This window comes from Malania oleifera, chromosome 11 (assembly GCF_029873635.1).
Source record: "Malania oleifera isolate guangnan ecotype guangnan chromosome 11, ASM2987363v1, whole genome shotgun sequence".
Taxonomy (NCBI): Eukaryota; Viridiplantae; Streptophyta; class Magnoliopsida; order Santalales; family Ximeniaceae; genus Malania; species Malania oleifera.
Window position 1 is genome coordinate 66,928,149 of NC_080427.1, and position 16,228 is coordinate 66,944,376.

The following is a 16,228-nucleotide window of genomic DNA, read 5'->3' on the forward strand; positions in this document are numbered from 1 at the left end:
TGGATTGGATTATAGGCTTGCATGCCGAACACTTCACACTCTGTGAAAGGTTGTGTTACACTAATTATAACACACAAGCTTAACTACTCAGCCCAAAGTAAACTAAGGATTCACCACAAGATCAAGTTCACAAGCATTGAATACAAAATTAGTGGGAGCACCAAACAGTCATGAAAGTAAACACGATTCAAGCGGTAAAATATAAAGCATCACCATTTGTATTATCACACCTTCATAGGCAACCTGTGTTTATTGAGGGAGGCGAGTAGGCTAACATAGTTATGATAGCTAGTTAATATTACACCTTCCCCCAAAGAGCTTTCTATGCTACTCACTCTAGCACTATGGAACATCAATGTGACCAAGAGGTTATACACCATTCCCCCTTCTTCGCTAAGGTATTACTTTACTCAAATAATAAAACTTACATTGGTATTTACATGATGGTCACCTGCCCAATGTGTACAAGACAAGTGCAAGTCTAAGGCCTTGAACAAGCTTGGTTTATGACATTTTCCCCTACTTATGCGGTTGACGTCCTTATAAACTTTGACACTAAGCACTCTTTGACTTTCTCCACAAATGGTTGCACGTCTTTTGCCAAGCTTATTTCATCATCTCTTGTGCCATTGTCACCTTGATGATGTGAACTCCTTGTCTACAAGGATCTTTAGTGATGCCCCGGTTGACTTGATTTCGAGTTGGATCCTCAATGTTGGTGATGAATGGCTTGAATGTGAAACACGTGTTGCATCTTCTTCCAAGCTAAAGGATCAATCTTGTAAGATGTCTTTTAAAATTCCTCCAAGATTAGGGATAGTCCTTCATATTTGCGAATTAGTCTCTTATTTCGATCTCATAATGACTTAATCTATTTTGGATGGAGTTTGACAAATGATAAATACCAAATCACTCACATTGAAGTGCAGCGACCTTCTCCCTTGGTTTCCCACTTCTTCATTTGCTTGAAAGATTTCTCATTGACAATCTTTGCGTTCTGCCTATGAAGATGTATGCTATTGGATTCTTTCTTATGTGTGAGGTAACAATGATTATCAATTTGTAACAAGATCAAAAGGACTCCTTGTTGTGGAGCTCTTTTGTGCATTGAAATAGTTAGGTGCACCCAATTCTTTTGATTGGCAATGACAAAACAGCTCAAGTACTTATGTAGTAGCTCGTTGAATCTCTTTGTTGGCTCTTAAGTTTTTTTTTTTTTGGGGGGGGGGGGGGTGATAGCTTGAAGAAATGTCAAGCTGTGAACTAAGAATTTTGAAAAGTTTCGACAAAAATTTATATGAATCTTGTGTTGTGTCTTGGTCTTTGATGTCTTGGGAACACCCCAAACTTCATGATATGCTCGAAGAACAATTATGTTGTCTCTCATGTCTAGCCATATTTTGGTGTTGGTATGGGAGTATTGTACTTTGAGAACTTGTCTATAGCCACAAGTATGGATACGATGTCTCCTTGACTCTGGGTAGGTTGGTAATGAAGCAAAGTGAGACACTCTCTCATGGTTTTGTTGGTACTTAAAAGGCTCCAATAGCCATATAGTCTTCTTTCTCTCAACCCTGTCATTTTGACAGGTGAGACATATCTAGGTAAACAACTTCATCTCGCGTGGCGTAGTACCTTTGCTTCAACAATGCCAAAGTTTGGAGCCATCTTATTTGGCCTGCCCACATGGCGTCATGACACTCTAGCGACAACGTCTTCTTGATGAGCTCCGGCATTATCACGAGAACCTTATCATTAAGTGAGTTACTAGTTCGAGGCTGCAATCTTTGCCTTCTTGTTCAATGCATTTGTGATTTGATTCATTCACTCTATTTTATGTTCAAAGAAGAAATCAAACTCAGCGAAGAATTCTTGCCTACAAGCTTTGGGGATAACTTAAGTTGTGTAAAGAAAGGGGTGATGATCGAGTTATTTATTTTCACCACAAACTTGGACCCAAGCTGGTAATGCCGTCACAGTCGAAGACAATGAATCACTACTAGCATCTTCTTTTCTTTAGTTGTGTTCTTCTGTTTAGCTTCACTTACCTTACAACTTTTATACACAGTAGGATGCCCCACTTGTAACAAGACTAGGGCATAGTCTGATGCTTCCAGACCTTTCTTTCTATACCTTGACAGGCCTCAACTAGTATCAAAGTTTCTTTCAAGTTGTCAAAGGCTCCATGGAACTCTATGTTTAGTTTCATCCATGACTCTTTTTCAGCAATTTGGTTTACAGGGCAATCCTCCGTGAGTACCCCACAATGAAGCTACAATGGCGTTTAGCAAGTCCAAGAAAGGAGCGTAACTCCTTGATTGTTGTTGCAATCTTTCAGTCTTGGAATAACCCTCGCCTTCTCCATATCCATCCTAATACAACTTTGTTCAATTACATGATCAAAGAATTTAATACTCTTTTGGTAAAAAAAAACACTTCCTTTTCTTCACATATATATTGTTCTCCTTAACACCTTCTGTGGATGCTCCTGATGTTCTTCCAAAGTAGAACTGTAGACAACTTTTCAACGTATACTTGTCATGAAACACCTGATTCATCAGCATTCAAAAAGTCTTAGGCGCATTCATTAACTCAAAGGTCATCATCAATAATTCATGAGCCCTGCATCGCATCACGTAAGTAGTCTTCAGCTCATTGCCTTTATCCTCAACATGAAATGAGATACTCGTTGCACATAATCACTTTATTGAGCATGCTAATATACACACGCCTGTATGCTCCCATCAAGTTTCCTTTGAAACACCATGGGTCTTTGAAGCCCGTTTTAATTTGCTTCTAATAACTCTTCAAGTTGCTTCTATAATTTTGCTAACTTTGGAGGCACCATCTGGGAATGACCATTTACTAGGGAGCTTTGACCTAACAACTCCCTGATCTCATGTTTTACACCTTTGCCGTGGAGGCAAGTTGTGCGGTAGGCTGGTGGCTTATTTGACAGTACAACTTGATATTCTTTTAATATGTCTTGGATGACAATAGATACCTTCATCCACCATCAAGGTGAGATAAGTTGGCTCGCCCTTTTTCGATCCCTATTTGGGTTGCATAGCAGATAGGAACTGCTCATCATTTGCTTTCTTTGCCACTACTTGCATCATGCAAGGGTGATCATCCATTAGGCAAAGGAACCACCCTAGTTTCTTGTAAGAATTCCTTTACAAGTATCACTTGGAAATCATCCATCAAAACCATAGTGTTTACATGTCTTCCACACTGACCACCTTCATAGTCACCTACTTGGCTACTCCTTAGTGGCTGGGATGTGGAGGTGGTTGTAGAACTAAACGTGTTCATACTTCCTGAGTCTTTGTCCAATTTCAAATTTAGTTTTTGTATTTCACCCTATGAGACAAAGTTAGGTAGTCTTGGTATAACACGAGTTTTCTTCCTAATAATCCATAGATCCACAAACATTAATCGTTTGGCGTGGACAACCTTGGTTTTTTTCATCCACCACTCCATTGCATTGAGTAGTTGCATTGTGCCCATCTTTGGTCCTCACTGTCATCTTGTCCTTGTGGCCTTTTTGCAATGGAAGTTTGCAAGGCATTGATTGATGACTTATAAGGGCAATCAACAACTCTATGAGGGTCTTGACATAAGAACACTGAGTGTGTTGAGTGCCCAAGACAAGGATGCTTCATTTCAAGTTGATGCCTTGGCGTCAGCTCTCCCACTTCTGGGTTTGCCATTCTTGAAAGACTTTCTATTGCCTTCGCCTGACAAGCCACTCTCCTTAGGTGCGGGGGAATTGTCTTGTGCAGTTAGCAACTCTTGAACTCTTTGTCGATGAAGTTTGCTTTTGCTCATAGTTTCAAACCTTCATGAAATAGAACAATTAGTCTTTCTCTAACATGTCCTGAATATCTAGCATCAAAGCAAGGAATTGTTTAACGTATTTTCTTATTGTCCCGATGTGCTTAAGATCCTGCAGTTTGCACCAAGCATTGTACTTCACATTTTCTGAAAAGAATTAACCCTCTGCCTATAGTGAAACAGAACTCGGTCTCTAAGAAAAGGTCCTAACCCAGCCTGAGCATGGATTAGCTTGGCTAGTTTAAATTCTAAACATCTTTGTTATAGCGTTGTGTGAAGAATAATTTACATGCCCAAAATTTAATTTTTAGTGAAATTTCTCCACTATGAAGATATCTTAATGCATTTCGTGATGCTAAAAAATAGCTTTTCTTGAAGTTATTTTGACTTCAGATTTTTGGACAATTTGCACATTTTCCTGTGGAAAATTTGAATTATTATTGAAGCATCTTAGTGTGACCACGCTTGATCATCATGACTCATCAGCCTGCTAGACTTGCTTGAATTAGAAGGATTGGTCTCTGAAACCTGATAGATGAGAATCAGACCTTTCATTAAGCACCTATATACGTATATTAAATCATTCAAATTAAGATCATTAATATGGCTGAGGAGGATGATTTATGTTGTGGAAATTTTAATGTTTGAGGTTGCCCATTGCTTGCTTGTTCTAATTTTGAGTAGAGTTCATTGGGTCTTTCAAGTTGACAGCTTCAATTGACCTAAAGTAAGCAAAATTTCCCACTAAGTGCGTTGGCAACTATAGTTTGACTTGTGGCATTGCACCCTTATTGCCATTTAGCGTAACGTCTGCTGCTAAATTTGTATGGTACAATTTTAAACTCTGTTTTCCTTGTTTATTGGCTGAGAATTTTTTACGGCTATTAAAATATTTTAATGCATTTCAGTGCTTTATGAACAAATGTCTTAAAAAAATTCTCTGGATTAGATAAGAACTCCTAAATTGCACATATTTGTCTGGAACATAAATGGAGTGCACACTGCAGTTTGCAATATATCTGAGTTCTTGATTTAAATCTGCAGATTCATCTTTCCATGGTCGGCATCCAAAATTTTGGGACTTCGTAAAGCGGGCGTGTACTAAATTGATGAAAGTTTTAGTTGCAGTTCAGGGCCGACATCGTTATTCCTTTGGCGATAAATGTGTCCTCCCACATGTTATGGGCTTTTGTTTAATTAAGATCATAGATTCCGAACAAGATGCAATTCCATTTGAACAATTTCTGATTCAATGTATGGTAATGGTGAAATCTGTATTGGAATGTAAAGAATACAAGCCAAGTCTTACTGGCCGTGTGATGGATGAAAATGGTGTTACGCTGGAGCAGATGAAGAAAAAATTTTCCAATGTTATTGCTGGTACCCTTGCCTCAATTTTGTCCAGTGAACGGGTAGTACACTTGTGTAACATCTTGATCAGAAGGTAATGACAAACTAATTTTTCTTGCGGCATGTATTACTCAACTTGATAAAGGTGCATTAACTGCATCAGGTCTTTAAAATTGGGTGCAATATTATTGTATATACTTTCTTAATCAGACTGGTCTTAGTTGAGTTGTCATCATAGATATATTTTTTTGGTCATTTTGTAAATTCTATGTGGATTCTTTAACCTTTTGATTTTATTTAGCATAGAATCTTCTACACGCATGCACGCATATACATATCTTTATTTATTTATTTACAGCTGTTGTTGATAAAATTTTGGATTAAGATTGCTAACATGGAATGAACATCTGGGCAACTTTATTGTTTTGGTGGATTTTAGCATCAGTCCAATCCAGGTGTCAAGTGATTGGCTAAGGTTCAGTTTGTTATCTGCTTTCCTGGTATGTATAATGTATTATTGTCCATCAACTGCCAACTCAAACTTGCTTTCACCTGAGCTTTGGGGCAATCATTTTTCTAAGAAATGTTCCTTGAGGGAGATAGATTAATGGGTATCATGAGAGTTAACAAATTACACACATACATGGGCGAAGGTGTCATTAGCAATCTGTTTTTATGAATTTATTTTTTAATTCGAGTAATTTAGGGATTGTCGTCCATTGACTTGACTTTCTCATATTGTTTCCTTAATTTGATGTTTGGAGAAAGGCTGTGCTTCATTATGTATTGTTGGACAGCCTTTGTTCTTTGCTTTGTCTACCTTGGTTTTATATTCCAATTTTATTTTCCTTTAGTATATTTTTTCTTTTCCTTGCCAATTGACTCTGCATCACATATTTTGTATGTATACTTGTGTTTTATATCTATTTTTGCAACAATTGTTTTCATTATCTTCTTAGGAATGTGGTTTAGAGGTAAACTTGTATTTCTATAGCATGTAGAATGCTTGCAATTGGTGTCTAAATGAATTTATTAGGTAAATTTCTTTCATTGAACTTCTTTTAGAGGTTGTTCCATCCGGGCTAAATGAATTCTTTGGATGAGACAAGAAAGAGTGATTCAATTTGTTGCAGGTAGATAATAGAATCATGTGCTTATTGGCGCCTTGATAATAAACAATTTGTTATTAATATTGGCAAGCTGATAAATTTGGCCAGTTAACGTTTTTCCTTTATTCATTTAATAAAATATAAGATGGATGGTGTAGCAAGATCTGTGCTACAAGCAGTAGATAGCTCTGATGGGGCACTATGAAATTTAGTTGCAATAATCACATAGGATTTTTCTTGCAAAATTTCTCATTTTCTCCTGCCTGTTGTGCTGCAAAGTATTGATACCATATTGAAGAAGTAGTGGAGCATATAAAGCTAAGCTAGATCGCTATCTTGTCAAGCCTTATTCGATATTCAAAACTATAATAATTATCGTGGAATTAAGATTATGAGCTATACAATGAAATTATGGGAAAGGGTAATTGAATATAGAATGAGACTAGAAACGAGGATTTCAGAAAGTCAATTTGGTTTTATGCTTGGGAGATCAGCAACATAAGCTATTTATCTTTTAAGAAGTTTAATGGAAAAGTTTAGGGAAAAGAAAAGGGACTTGCATATCGTTTTTATTGACCTAGATAAAGCATATGATAAAGTACCTAGGGAAGTAATTTGGTGGGTCTTAGAAAAGAAGGGGGTATGCGGTAGATATACTGAGATCATTAAGGATATGTATGATAGAGTAGTGACTAGCGTTAGGACTGTAGGAGGGGAATCTAGAGATTTTCCTATCAGTATAGGTGTACATCAAGGTTCTACTTTGAGTCCTTATTGTTTCACCTTTGTGATTGATGATCTCACTAGGAATATCCAAAATGAGATCCCTTGGTGTATGTTTGCAGATGATATCATGTTGATTAATGATCGTAGGAGTGGAGTGGAATCTAAGCTAGAACTTTGGGGAGCCACATTAGAGCCTAAAGGGTTTAGGATCAGTAGGAATAAGACAAATATATATGAAATGTAATTTTAGTAATGTAAGGAGTAGTAGTGGAGAGAAGATTAAACTTGATAATCAAGAGATTAATAACACTAATAGATTTAGATATCTTGGATCTATTATGCAACCGGAAGTGGAAATTGAAGAAATGTAGTACATAGAATTAAAACAGGTTGGGTAAAATGGAGGAGTGCGTCAAGTGTGTTGTGTGATCATAGAATACCCTTAAAATTAAAAGGAAATTTTTATAAGATGACTTATAAGGCTGACTATGCTTGATGGTTCAAAATGTTGGAAGAAACATGATGTACAAAAAGTAAAAGTTGCTAAAATGCAGATGTTAAGGTGGATGAGTGGTATAACACTAAAATATAAAGTAAGAAATGAGCATATACATAATAATTTAGGCATAGAACCAGTCAAAGACAAGATAAGGAAGGAGCTGCTTAGATGGTTTGCATTTGGAACGCAGGCCTAGTAGAACACCTGTGAGGAGGAGTAAGTGAGTTGTTTCTAGCATGAAAAGGGGTGGGGGTGGGGCTAGGGGTAGGGGTAGGGGTAGGCCTAAAATAACTTGAAATGAGGTAGTGAGGAAGGATTTAATAGCTCTTAATCTAGTAGAGGAAAATGCTCTTGATCGGGTGAATTGATGGAAAAGGATTCGTTTGGCCGACCCACCTAGTGGGACTTAAGGCTTGTTGTTGTTGTTGTTGTTGTATCTTGTCAAGCCTTATAATTCATTTCATTGGTTTCCATTAAATTTAGTTGGTTGGTGTCTGCTAAGTTAATTATTTTGATTTACAAGCAAGCAGGTTTAGTTTATATTGGTATCTTAATGTTTGACCTATACAAAGAGGTAGGGAATATTATATTGCACATTTGGAATTTGCATTAACATAGGGATGTATTTAATGTTCTTAACCCTTTAACAAGTGTTGACCTAATTTTGGTTTCTCTGATTTTCAAAAATGAGAATATTTTGCTAATGATATGCTGTTTTCGCTTAATTAGGTATTTTGTTTTAACGGCAACCGATTTGGAGGAATGGTACCAGAACCCTGAGCTTTTTCACCATGAGCAAGATATGGTTCAGTGGACAGAGAAACTGAGGCCATGTGCTGAAGCCCTATACATAGTGTTGTTTGAAAACAATAGCCAAGTATGTTACTTGTTTCTCAACACAACATCACACTTCTTTTGTTCAATATTGCATTTAAATAATCAGTAATTAATACTTCGTGAGTTTGGTTTAGGGAGACATGTGCTCATGTGATCTTGGTTGTTATTTTTAGCTGCTAGGTCCTGTTGTGGTATCCATTCTTCAAGAAGCAATGAATGGTTGCCCAACTTCAGTAACTGAAATCACTCCAGGTTTGCTTCTGAAAGAGGCTTCTTATGGTGCTACTGTATATGTTCATTATGAGCTCTCAAACTACCTGAGCTTTAGAGATTGGTATGCCCGTTTCTACACTGATATGTCTCAATTTTCATCCATGGATTTTTTAGCTAGCAACTTTTACTAACATGCAAGCAGTTTCTGTAGCATTTTAAATCATGACGGCTTGTGAGAATGATTTGTAAATTGTAAATTGGAACAGCATACTTTGCTGTTCTTTTGTGCTGCATGTCCCCCCCCCCCCCCCCTCCCCCTCCCCCTCTTTTACAGTTTTAAATAACTTGAATTTGGTAAATGTTCCTCTTGGTTAGTAGTAGAGATTTTGTGTTCATGATTTGTAGGCTTAATATATGCATTTTTGTGTTTTTCATTTGCAAGTTTTGGAATATACAAATTTTTTCAGAAAGTACTATTGCATGGTTTTTTAATTGTAGTCTAGCTTGGATTCACACCCAAAATTGTATGCTTTAATTTTTTTTTAATGCATTTGTATTGTGTGTGTGGTTTTTGCTGGTTGTAGGGGGTGATTTAAATACGCAAATGTGTACTTTGCCTTTGTAACACAAGTTCTTTATACACATAGCCTGTCCCAAACTTGGATAAAGTAGCAGAATTGTGTTAGGTTGTTGACAGCCAGCTTAAAACTTTGTTAGATCTTATTATCATGAATTCTTACCAAATTCACCTAGGTCAAAGGAATAGACCGACTCAGTATAAAAGGGAGAGGGTTATTAAGTTAGCACAACAAACTAAAATTAGATTAGCAACTTGGATTATATATAGGGACCCTTATAGGAAAAAAACATGGAAATAGTGGAAATAATGTTTAGAAGGAAAATTAACTTGATCTTCCTTCAAGAGACAAAATGTGTAGGAGAGAAAGCTAGAGAAATTGAAAAATTATGATTTAAAACTTTGGTACACTGGTAAAGAGAAACATAAAAACAAGGTGGGTATTATTGTTGACAAAGACCTAAAAGATAATGTAGTAGATGTTAAAAGAATAGGGGATAGGATCATTAAAATTAGGATAGCTTTAGGCAAGGAGATAGTGAACGCCATTAGTGATGGGGATTAGCATGCCCTACCTATCTTATTTTCATATGTTGTGACGCGTGGACGGCCTCCTGATGTCCACATTTCCTTTGCTGATATGCTGACACGTGGATGACCTCCCGATGTCCGCATCGGTTCATATTTGTTTGTAGATTTTGAATGGATTATTTAAAGACTTCTTTTGAAGACTTTTTCAATGTGAGAAAGACCCGAGTAGAGATGCTGAAGCACGTCCAAGTTCAAAACCCATGTGGGCCCCACACGGCTCCATTGGGCTCACACGAATTGGGCCTCCCTTTGACTTTTGTTTGTATTTAATTTGTAAACATGCTAGACAACTTGCTTGCATGTGTATGTTAGGAAATTTTGTGAGTATGTCTAGTGAGTTGGAGCGTTAGTAAGTTGTGCTTAGTATTTATTGTGTCTAGAAAGCTGGAGCATTTATTTTGTTAGTAACTTGTAAGAGTAATTAATGTGTCTAGTAAATTGGTGTCTTTATTATTTGTGTCACCTATGCTTGTGTGGGAATTGTTAGTGTTAATTGTTAGTGTCCCGTATGCTAGCTAATCTCGTCTCCCCATGCTAGCTTATATATACCCTTTCATTGTAAGAATTATGTAGAGAGAAAAATATTGATATTGAAAGGAAATTCCTTTGTTGAAGCTTGTTAAGCTTTGTCCAATCCTTGTGATTGTGTAGTGAGAGGCTATGTTGTTCTTCTCGAAGATCAGGTGGTGAGAGACCACTATTCTATCCAGCGACTCCATCCCTATCCCACTTTTACGACTTCCCTCCATCACCCACACGGCCACCACCAAGTTACACCCAAGGCCAACAATTCACCATTCCATTGCAGCATACATATTACATTTCAAAGTTTGCACAAAGGACTTCAAGAGAGTTCTATCTTCTGTAGAATATCGTCAAGTTAACCATCATTTTGATTGGTAAATTCAGCTTTCATTTGGATCATTACATACTTACAGCAGTTCCACTTCCATCATTACATTTCAAAGCTTGTTCTAGGGAATTTTCTGGCGTGGTCTAAGACTTGTGTTGAACAACGTCAAGTTATCCAAACAATTCTCTTGGTAATTTTAGTACTTGTGTTTGAATCCGTGCTATATTTTGTAAACCCTTGCTTATATTGAAGCCTTTGCTGGAAGTCTGAAATTCTATATTTGATAAGCCCTTTGAATCCATAGATTGCAATATTGATACTTGATAGTATAAAATCAATTGTGGGAATATTGCTTGCTAACAATAGAACTTAAATTCTTGAAATTTTGAATAACATATTTGTTGCATTTAACTTGATTCCTTTGTGAACGAAGTCATGGGGCTTATTTTCTGGACAGCATCATACACCTTTTTAAAATCCTTGAACATGTGAAATATAGCATGATTTATTGTGTTTATATTTGGATAACTGAATTCTTAATTTAAAGTGTCTTGAGTGTATGTGCTTGTGTGAGGGTTGAAACCGTAGGACTAGGCCACCCACTCGCGTCCTACATCATCTTGGTATCAGAGCATAGGTTAGAATAGGCTAAACCCTCAAAGTCCCATTTCCTTAGCTCGCAGGATTTCAGTTTCAAACTGAAACAGCCGCAGGATTTTGCCCAGAACAGCCCACCTATATTCTGAATTTTGGATATTTGGAACTTAGTTTGGTTAGGTTTACACTTGACCCTACTTTGTGTGACCAAACACCATTCCAAGGGCTTCCCTAATGTGTCCGAATCCTTCCCCAACCCCTACGATGTCTACTCAAGTCAGGAATCCTTATTGAGGTTGTAGGATTAATGATGAAAGAGAACGACCTATGCCTCCTAGAGAAAGACCTCCCCTCCTTCCACAAAGGCGAGTGAATCGTGAAGTTGACTTTGCTAAGAGTCCCCCACGTCATGAGCCCTATGCCCAACATTGGAATGATGAGGACTATGACGTTGATGACTTTCACATTAGGAGACCTTACCATAGGGACCATCGTGATCCTTACAAGGATGTAATGAAGATAGAAGCGCCCACCTATGATGGGCAGATGAACCCTAAAGTCTTCCAAGATTGGTTGACTGGGATGGATTCCTATTTTGATTGGTGTAAGATGACCGACTCTCATCGAGTTAAGTTTGCAAAAATGAAGTTAATGGGGCAAGCCAAACTCTATTGGATAAATGTTGAGAGGCAGGAAGCGAGGTTAGATCATAGACCCATTGAGCATTGGGATCTAATGAAGGATAGGTTAAGGGAGAAGTATGTACCCCTTAGTTATAGAGAGCACCTTATAGATCAGTTTTACAGCTTGCGTCAAGGTAGCATGACTGTTTCAAAATACATGAGTCAATTCGATGAGTTGTCTATAAGATGTGGTGTCTATGAGATTGTTAGTTAGCAAATTTCTCGATTTTGCCTAGGATTAAAGCCTGAACTAAGGAAAAAATTGTTTCCCTATCACATTGAATCCCTTGAACAGACCTATAATATGGCTCATGACTTTGAGCAAATGACTAAAGGGCCCATGGGAAAACGGTTTGATACCACTTCAAATGAGTCATACTCTTGAAAGATACAGAGTTATGACAAGTCCTGACTAGCGCAATCAGGTCAAGTTACCTCCTGAGGGAGCAATTCCATAGTTCAACAATCTATGGACAAAGGAAAAGCACCCATGACTGGATCCTCTCACCCGAGTTCTAGCAGTGTAGTGTACTTTAGGTGCCATAAACAAGGATACTTTTCCGAACAATGTCCTACCAAGAACTTGGCGCTTGAAAGGGAAGATAGTGAGAAAAAGAAGAAGGAAAAGAAAGAAACGAGTGGAAAATCCTTGAAAAAGATGTGTGAGCAGAAAAGTCAAGATACCTTGGAAGTGAATGTGGTTGTTACTAAGGAGACTGAAATACCCCTTCCTGAGAAGGAAACACCACTAGAAGTATCATCCCTACCTTCTAAGTTTAAGGATGTCATCTTTGAGCCACCTAGTGAGTTATCCCATGAGAGACAATCAACATGTCACCGACCTTGTTCCTTATTCATCTCTGCCTCATTTATCACATCATAGAGTGAACCCTGATAGAGCATGAGGAGCTGAAACAAGTGAATGAATTGAAGGAACATGACTTTCTTCAGAAGAGTTTAGTTCCACTTGCATGCCCTACTTTCCCTAATCCCAAGGAAGATAACACTTTGAGCACATGCATCAATGATAGAGCAACCAACAAGATTGTCATCGAGAGTAGGTTTCTCAAAACCATTGTTTCCAATGAAGATGTACAGCTCATAGGTAACTTCTTGAAAGCCTTAAGGACCATGTTAGGCACCAAACTTAAATGTCCTAGTGCTTATCACCCTCAAACCAATTGGCAAGTTGAAGTAGTGAATAGGACCACACGCCTTAGCCCATTTCAAGTTATCATAGGATCTAGTCCTAGGAAGCCTTAGCCTGTAGATCTTATTCCACTACCACTTAAGTCTAGAGTGAGTGAGCCGACTGATGCTTTTGCAAAGCATATACACAATCTACACTCTGAAATAAGAATGAAGGTTAATTTGAATTTTGAACATTATAAATCTTGTGCTGATATATATTGCATGTTGATAGAATTTTCAAAGGGTGATATGGTTATAGTCCGTATTCGTTCTGAGTAGATTCTTGTAGGAAAGGAGAGGAAGTTACATGCTAACATGATGGATCATTTCAAAATTTTAAAGAAAACTGGTTCTAATGCTTACATGCTTAATATTCCTGTTGATTTTAGCATAAGCAACGTTTTTAATGTTGAAAATCTAAACCCATTTCTTGTAGCATCTTCTTTTGTAGAACCTTCAGCTTCTAACCCTATAGGTGACCCCACTCCATTCCCCACTCCTCTTCAACCTGAAAACCTAAAATTGCCTTTTTCTCTACCCTTACCCATGCCCAAGAACCTTGAAGCAATCTTGGATGACTAGGCAAAGTTCCCACAAGCAGGATCATGTTGGAAGTTCGTGGTCAAGTGGAGAGATAAGCCACTCCCCGAAAGGAGCTAGAATCTTAAGTTCTCCTTCATCTTAACCCGGAATGTTACTCCCAGTACTTGACCTCTAATTCTTTAGAGAAGAATTCTTTTGGGTCTGGGAGAGATGATGGGGATCAGCATGCCCTACCTATCTTATTTTCAGATGTTGTGACACGTGGACGGCCTCCCAATGTCCACATTTCCTTTGCTGATATGCTGACACGTGGATGACCTCCCAATGTCCACATCGGTTCATAATTGTTTGTAGATTTTGAATGGATTATTTGAAAACTTGTTTAGAAGAATTTTCATTGTGAGAAAGACCCGAGTAGAGATGCCGAAGTAAGTCCGAGTTCAAGACCCATGTGGGCCCCACACGATCTTGTGGGCCCCACACGGCTCCATTGGGCCCACACAAATTGGGTCTCCCTTTGACCTTTGTTTGTATTTAATTTGTAAACATGCAAGACAACTTGCTTGCATGTGTATGTTAGGATATTGTGTATGTCTAGTGAGTTGGAGTGTTAGTAAGTTGTGCTTAGTATTTATTATGTCTAGAAAGTTGGAGCGTTTATTTTGTTAGTAACTTGTAAGAGTAATTAATGTGTCTAGTAAGTTGGTGTCTTTATTATTTGTGTCCTTCAAGCTTGTGTGGGAATTGTTAGTGTTAATTGTTTGTGTCCCCCATGCTAGCTAATCTTCTCTCCCCATGCTAGCTTATATATACCCCTTCATTGTAAGAACTATGTAGAGAGAAAAATATTGATATTGAAAGGAAATTCCTTTGTTGAAGCTTGTTAAGCTTTGTCCAATCCTTGTGATTGTGTAGTGAGAGGCTACGCCGTTCTTCTCGGATATCAGGTGGTGAGAGACCACTATTCTATCCAGCGACTCCATCCCTATCCCACCTTTACGACTTACCTCCATCACCCACACGGCCACCACCAAGTTACACCCAAGGCCAACAATCCACCATTCCATTGCAGCATACATGTTACATTTCAAAGTTTGCACGAAGGACTTTAGGAGAGTTCTATCATGTGTAGAATATCGTTAAGTCAACCAACATTTTGATTGGTAAATTCAGCATTCATTTGATCATTACATACTTAAAGCAGTTCCACTTCCATCATTTCATTTCAAAGCTTGTTCCAAGGAATTTTCTGGCGTGGTCTAAGACTTGTGTTGAACAACGTCAAGTCATCCAAATAATTCTCTTGGTAATTTTAGTACTTGTGTTTGAATCCTTGCTCTATATTGTAAACCCTTGCTTATATTGAGGCCTTTGCTGGAAATCTGAAATTCCATATTTGATAAGCCCTTTTAATCCATAAATTGCAATATTGATACTTGCTAGTTTAAAATCAATTGTGGGAATATTGCTTGCTAACAATAGAACTTAAATTCTTGAAATTTTGAATAACATATTTGTTGCATTTAACTTGATTCCTTTGTGAAAGAAGTCATGGGACTTATTTTCTGGACAACATCATACACCTTTTTAAAATACTTGAACATGCGAAATATAACATGATTTATTGTGTTTATATTTGGATAACTGAATTCTTAATTTAAAGTGTCTTGAGTGTATGTGCTTGTGTGAGGGTTGAAACCATAGGACTAGGCCACCCTCTCTCGTCCTACATCAATTAGTGCATATGCTCCCCAAATAGGCTAAGCAAAAAAATCGTAAAAGACAATTTTGGGAAGATATGGATTGTATTTTACAAGGGATACTAATGTCTCAAGATACATTCATAGGAGCTGATTTGAGCGGTCACATTGGAAAGGATAATATGGGATATGAGAGGATACATGGAGGCCATGGATATGGAGATAAAAATGAGGCTGGTGATGCAATCTTAGATTTTGCCATGTCTTACGATTTGGTTATATTGAATACTTGTTTTATAAAAAGAGAAGAACAGTTAATAACCTTCAAGAATGAGTATAATAAAAGCCAAATTGATTTCTTCTTAACTAAGAATGTGGATCATCTATCTTGTAAGGATTGCAAAGCAATTCCAGGTGAAAGTTTGGCTATGCAACATAGATTCTTAGTATAAGAAATACATTTTAAAAAATGGAAGATGAGTAGCATAAATCAACGCAAGAGAACTAGATGGTGGAACTTGAAGGAAGATAATATAGTAAAATTCAAAGATAAGATGAACAAAAAGTGTGATTGGACATTAGGGGATAAGGTTGTTGCAAATACTATTTGGAATAAAATGGCAAATTCTATCATTAGAATAGCAAAATAGGTTTCAGGTGAGTCCAAAAGAAGATACTCGGGTGGTAAAAGAAGTTAGTGGTGGGATTAAGAAGTCCAAAAAGCTGTTAAGACAAAAAGAAATTGGCATAAAATGTGGAAAAATTGTAGAAATATTGAAAAAAATGCAAAAAAGACTATTAGTGAAGCTAAACATAGAGCTTATGATACTTTATATGCTAAACTAGATACAAAAGAAGGAGAAATAGACATTTATAAACTTGCTAGAGCTAGAGAAAGAAAATGCAAAGATTTAGGTGTTCT

General features: G+C 37.4%; 1 protein-coding gene across 4 annotated transcripts in view; it reads left to right on the forward strand.

The window, feature by feature from the left end:
- LOC131168633 (uncharacterized) overlaps positions 1-16,228 on the forward strand; it is an 82,413-nt gene that overhangs the window by 11,152 nt on the left and 55,033 nt on the right. For all 4 annotated transcript variants that reach the window (XM_058128225.1, XM_058128226.1, XM_058128223.1 and 1 more), the window contains exons 8-10: positions 4,882-5,281; positions 8,251-8,398; positions 8,532-8,692. In XM_058128225.1, coding sequence (XP_057984208.1) covers positions 4,882-5,281; positions 8,251-8,398; positions 8,532-8,692 — 709 coding nt within the window. The remainder of the gene's footprint in view (positions 1-4,881; positions 5,282-8,250; positions 8,399-8,531; positions 8,693-16,228) is intronic.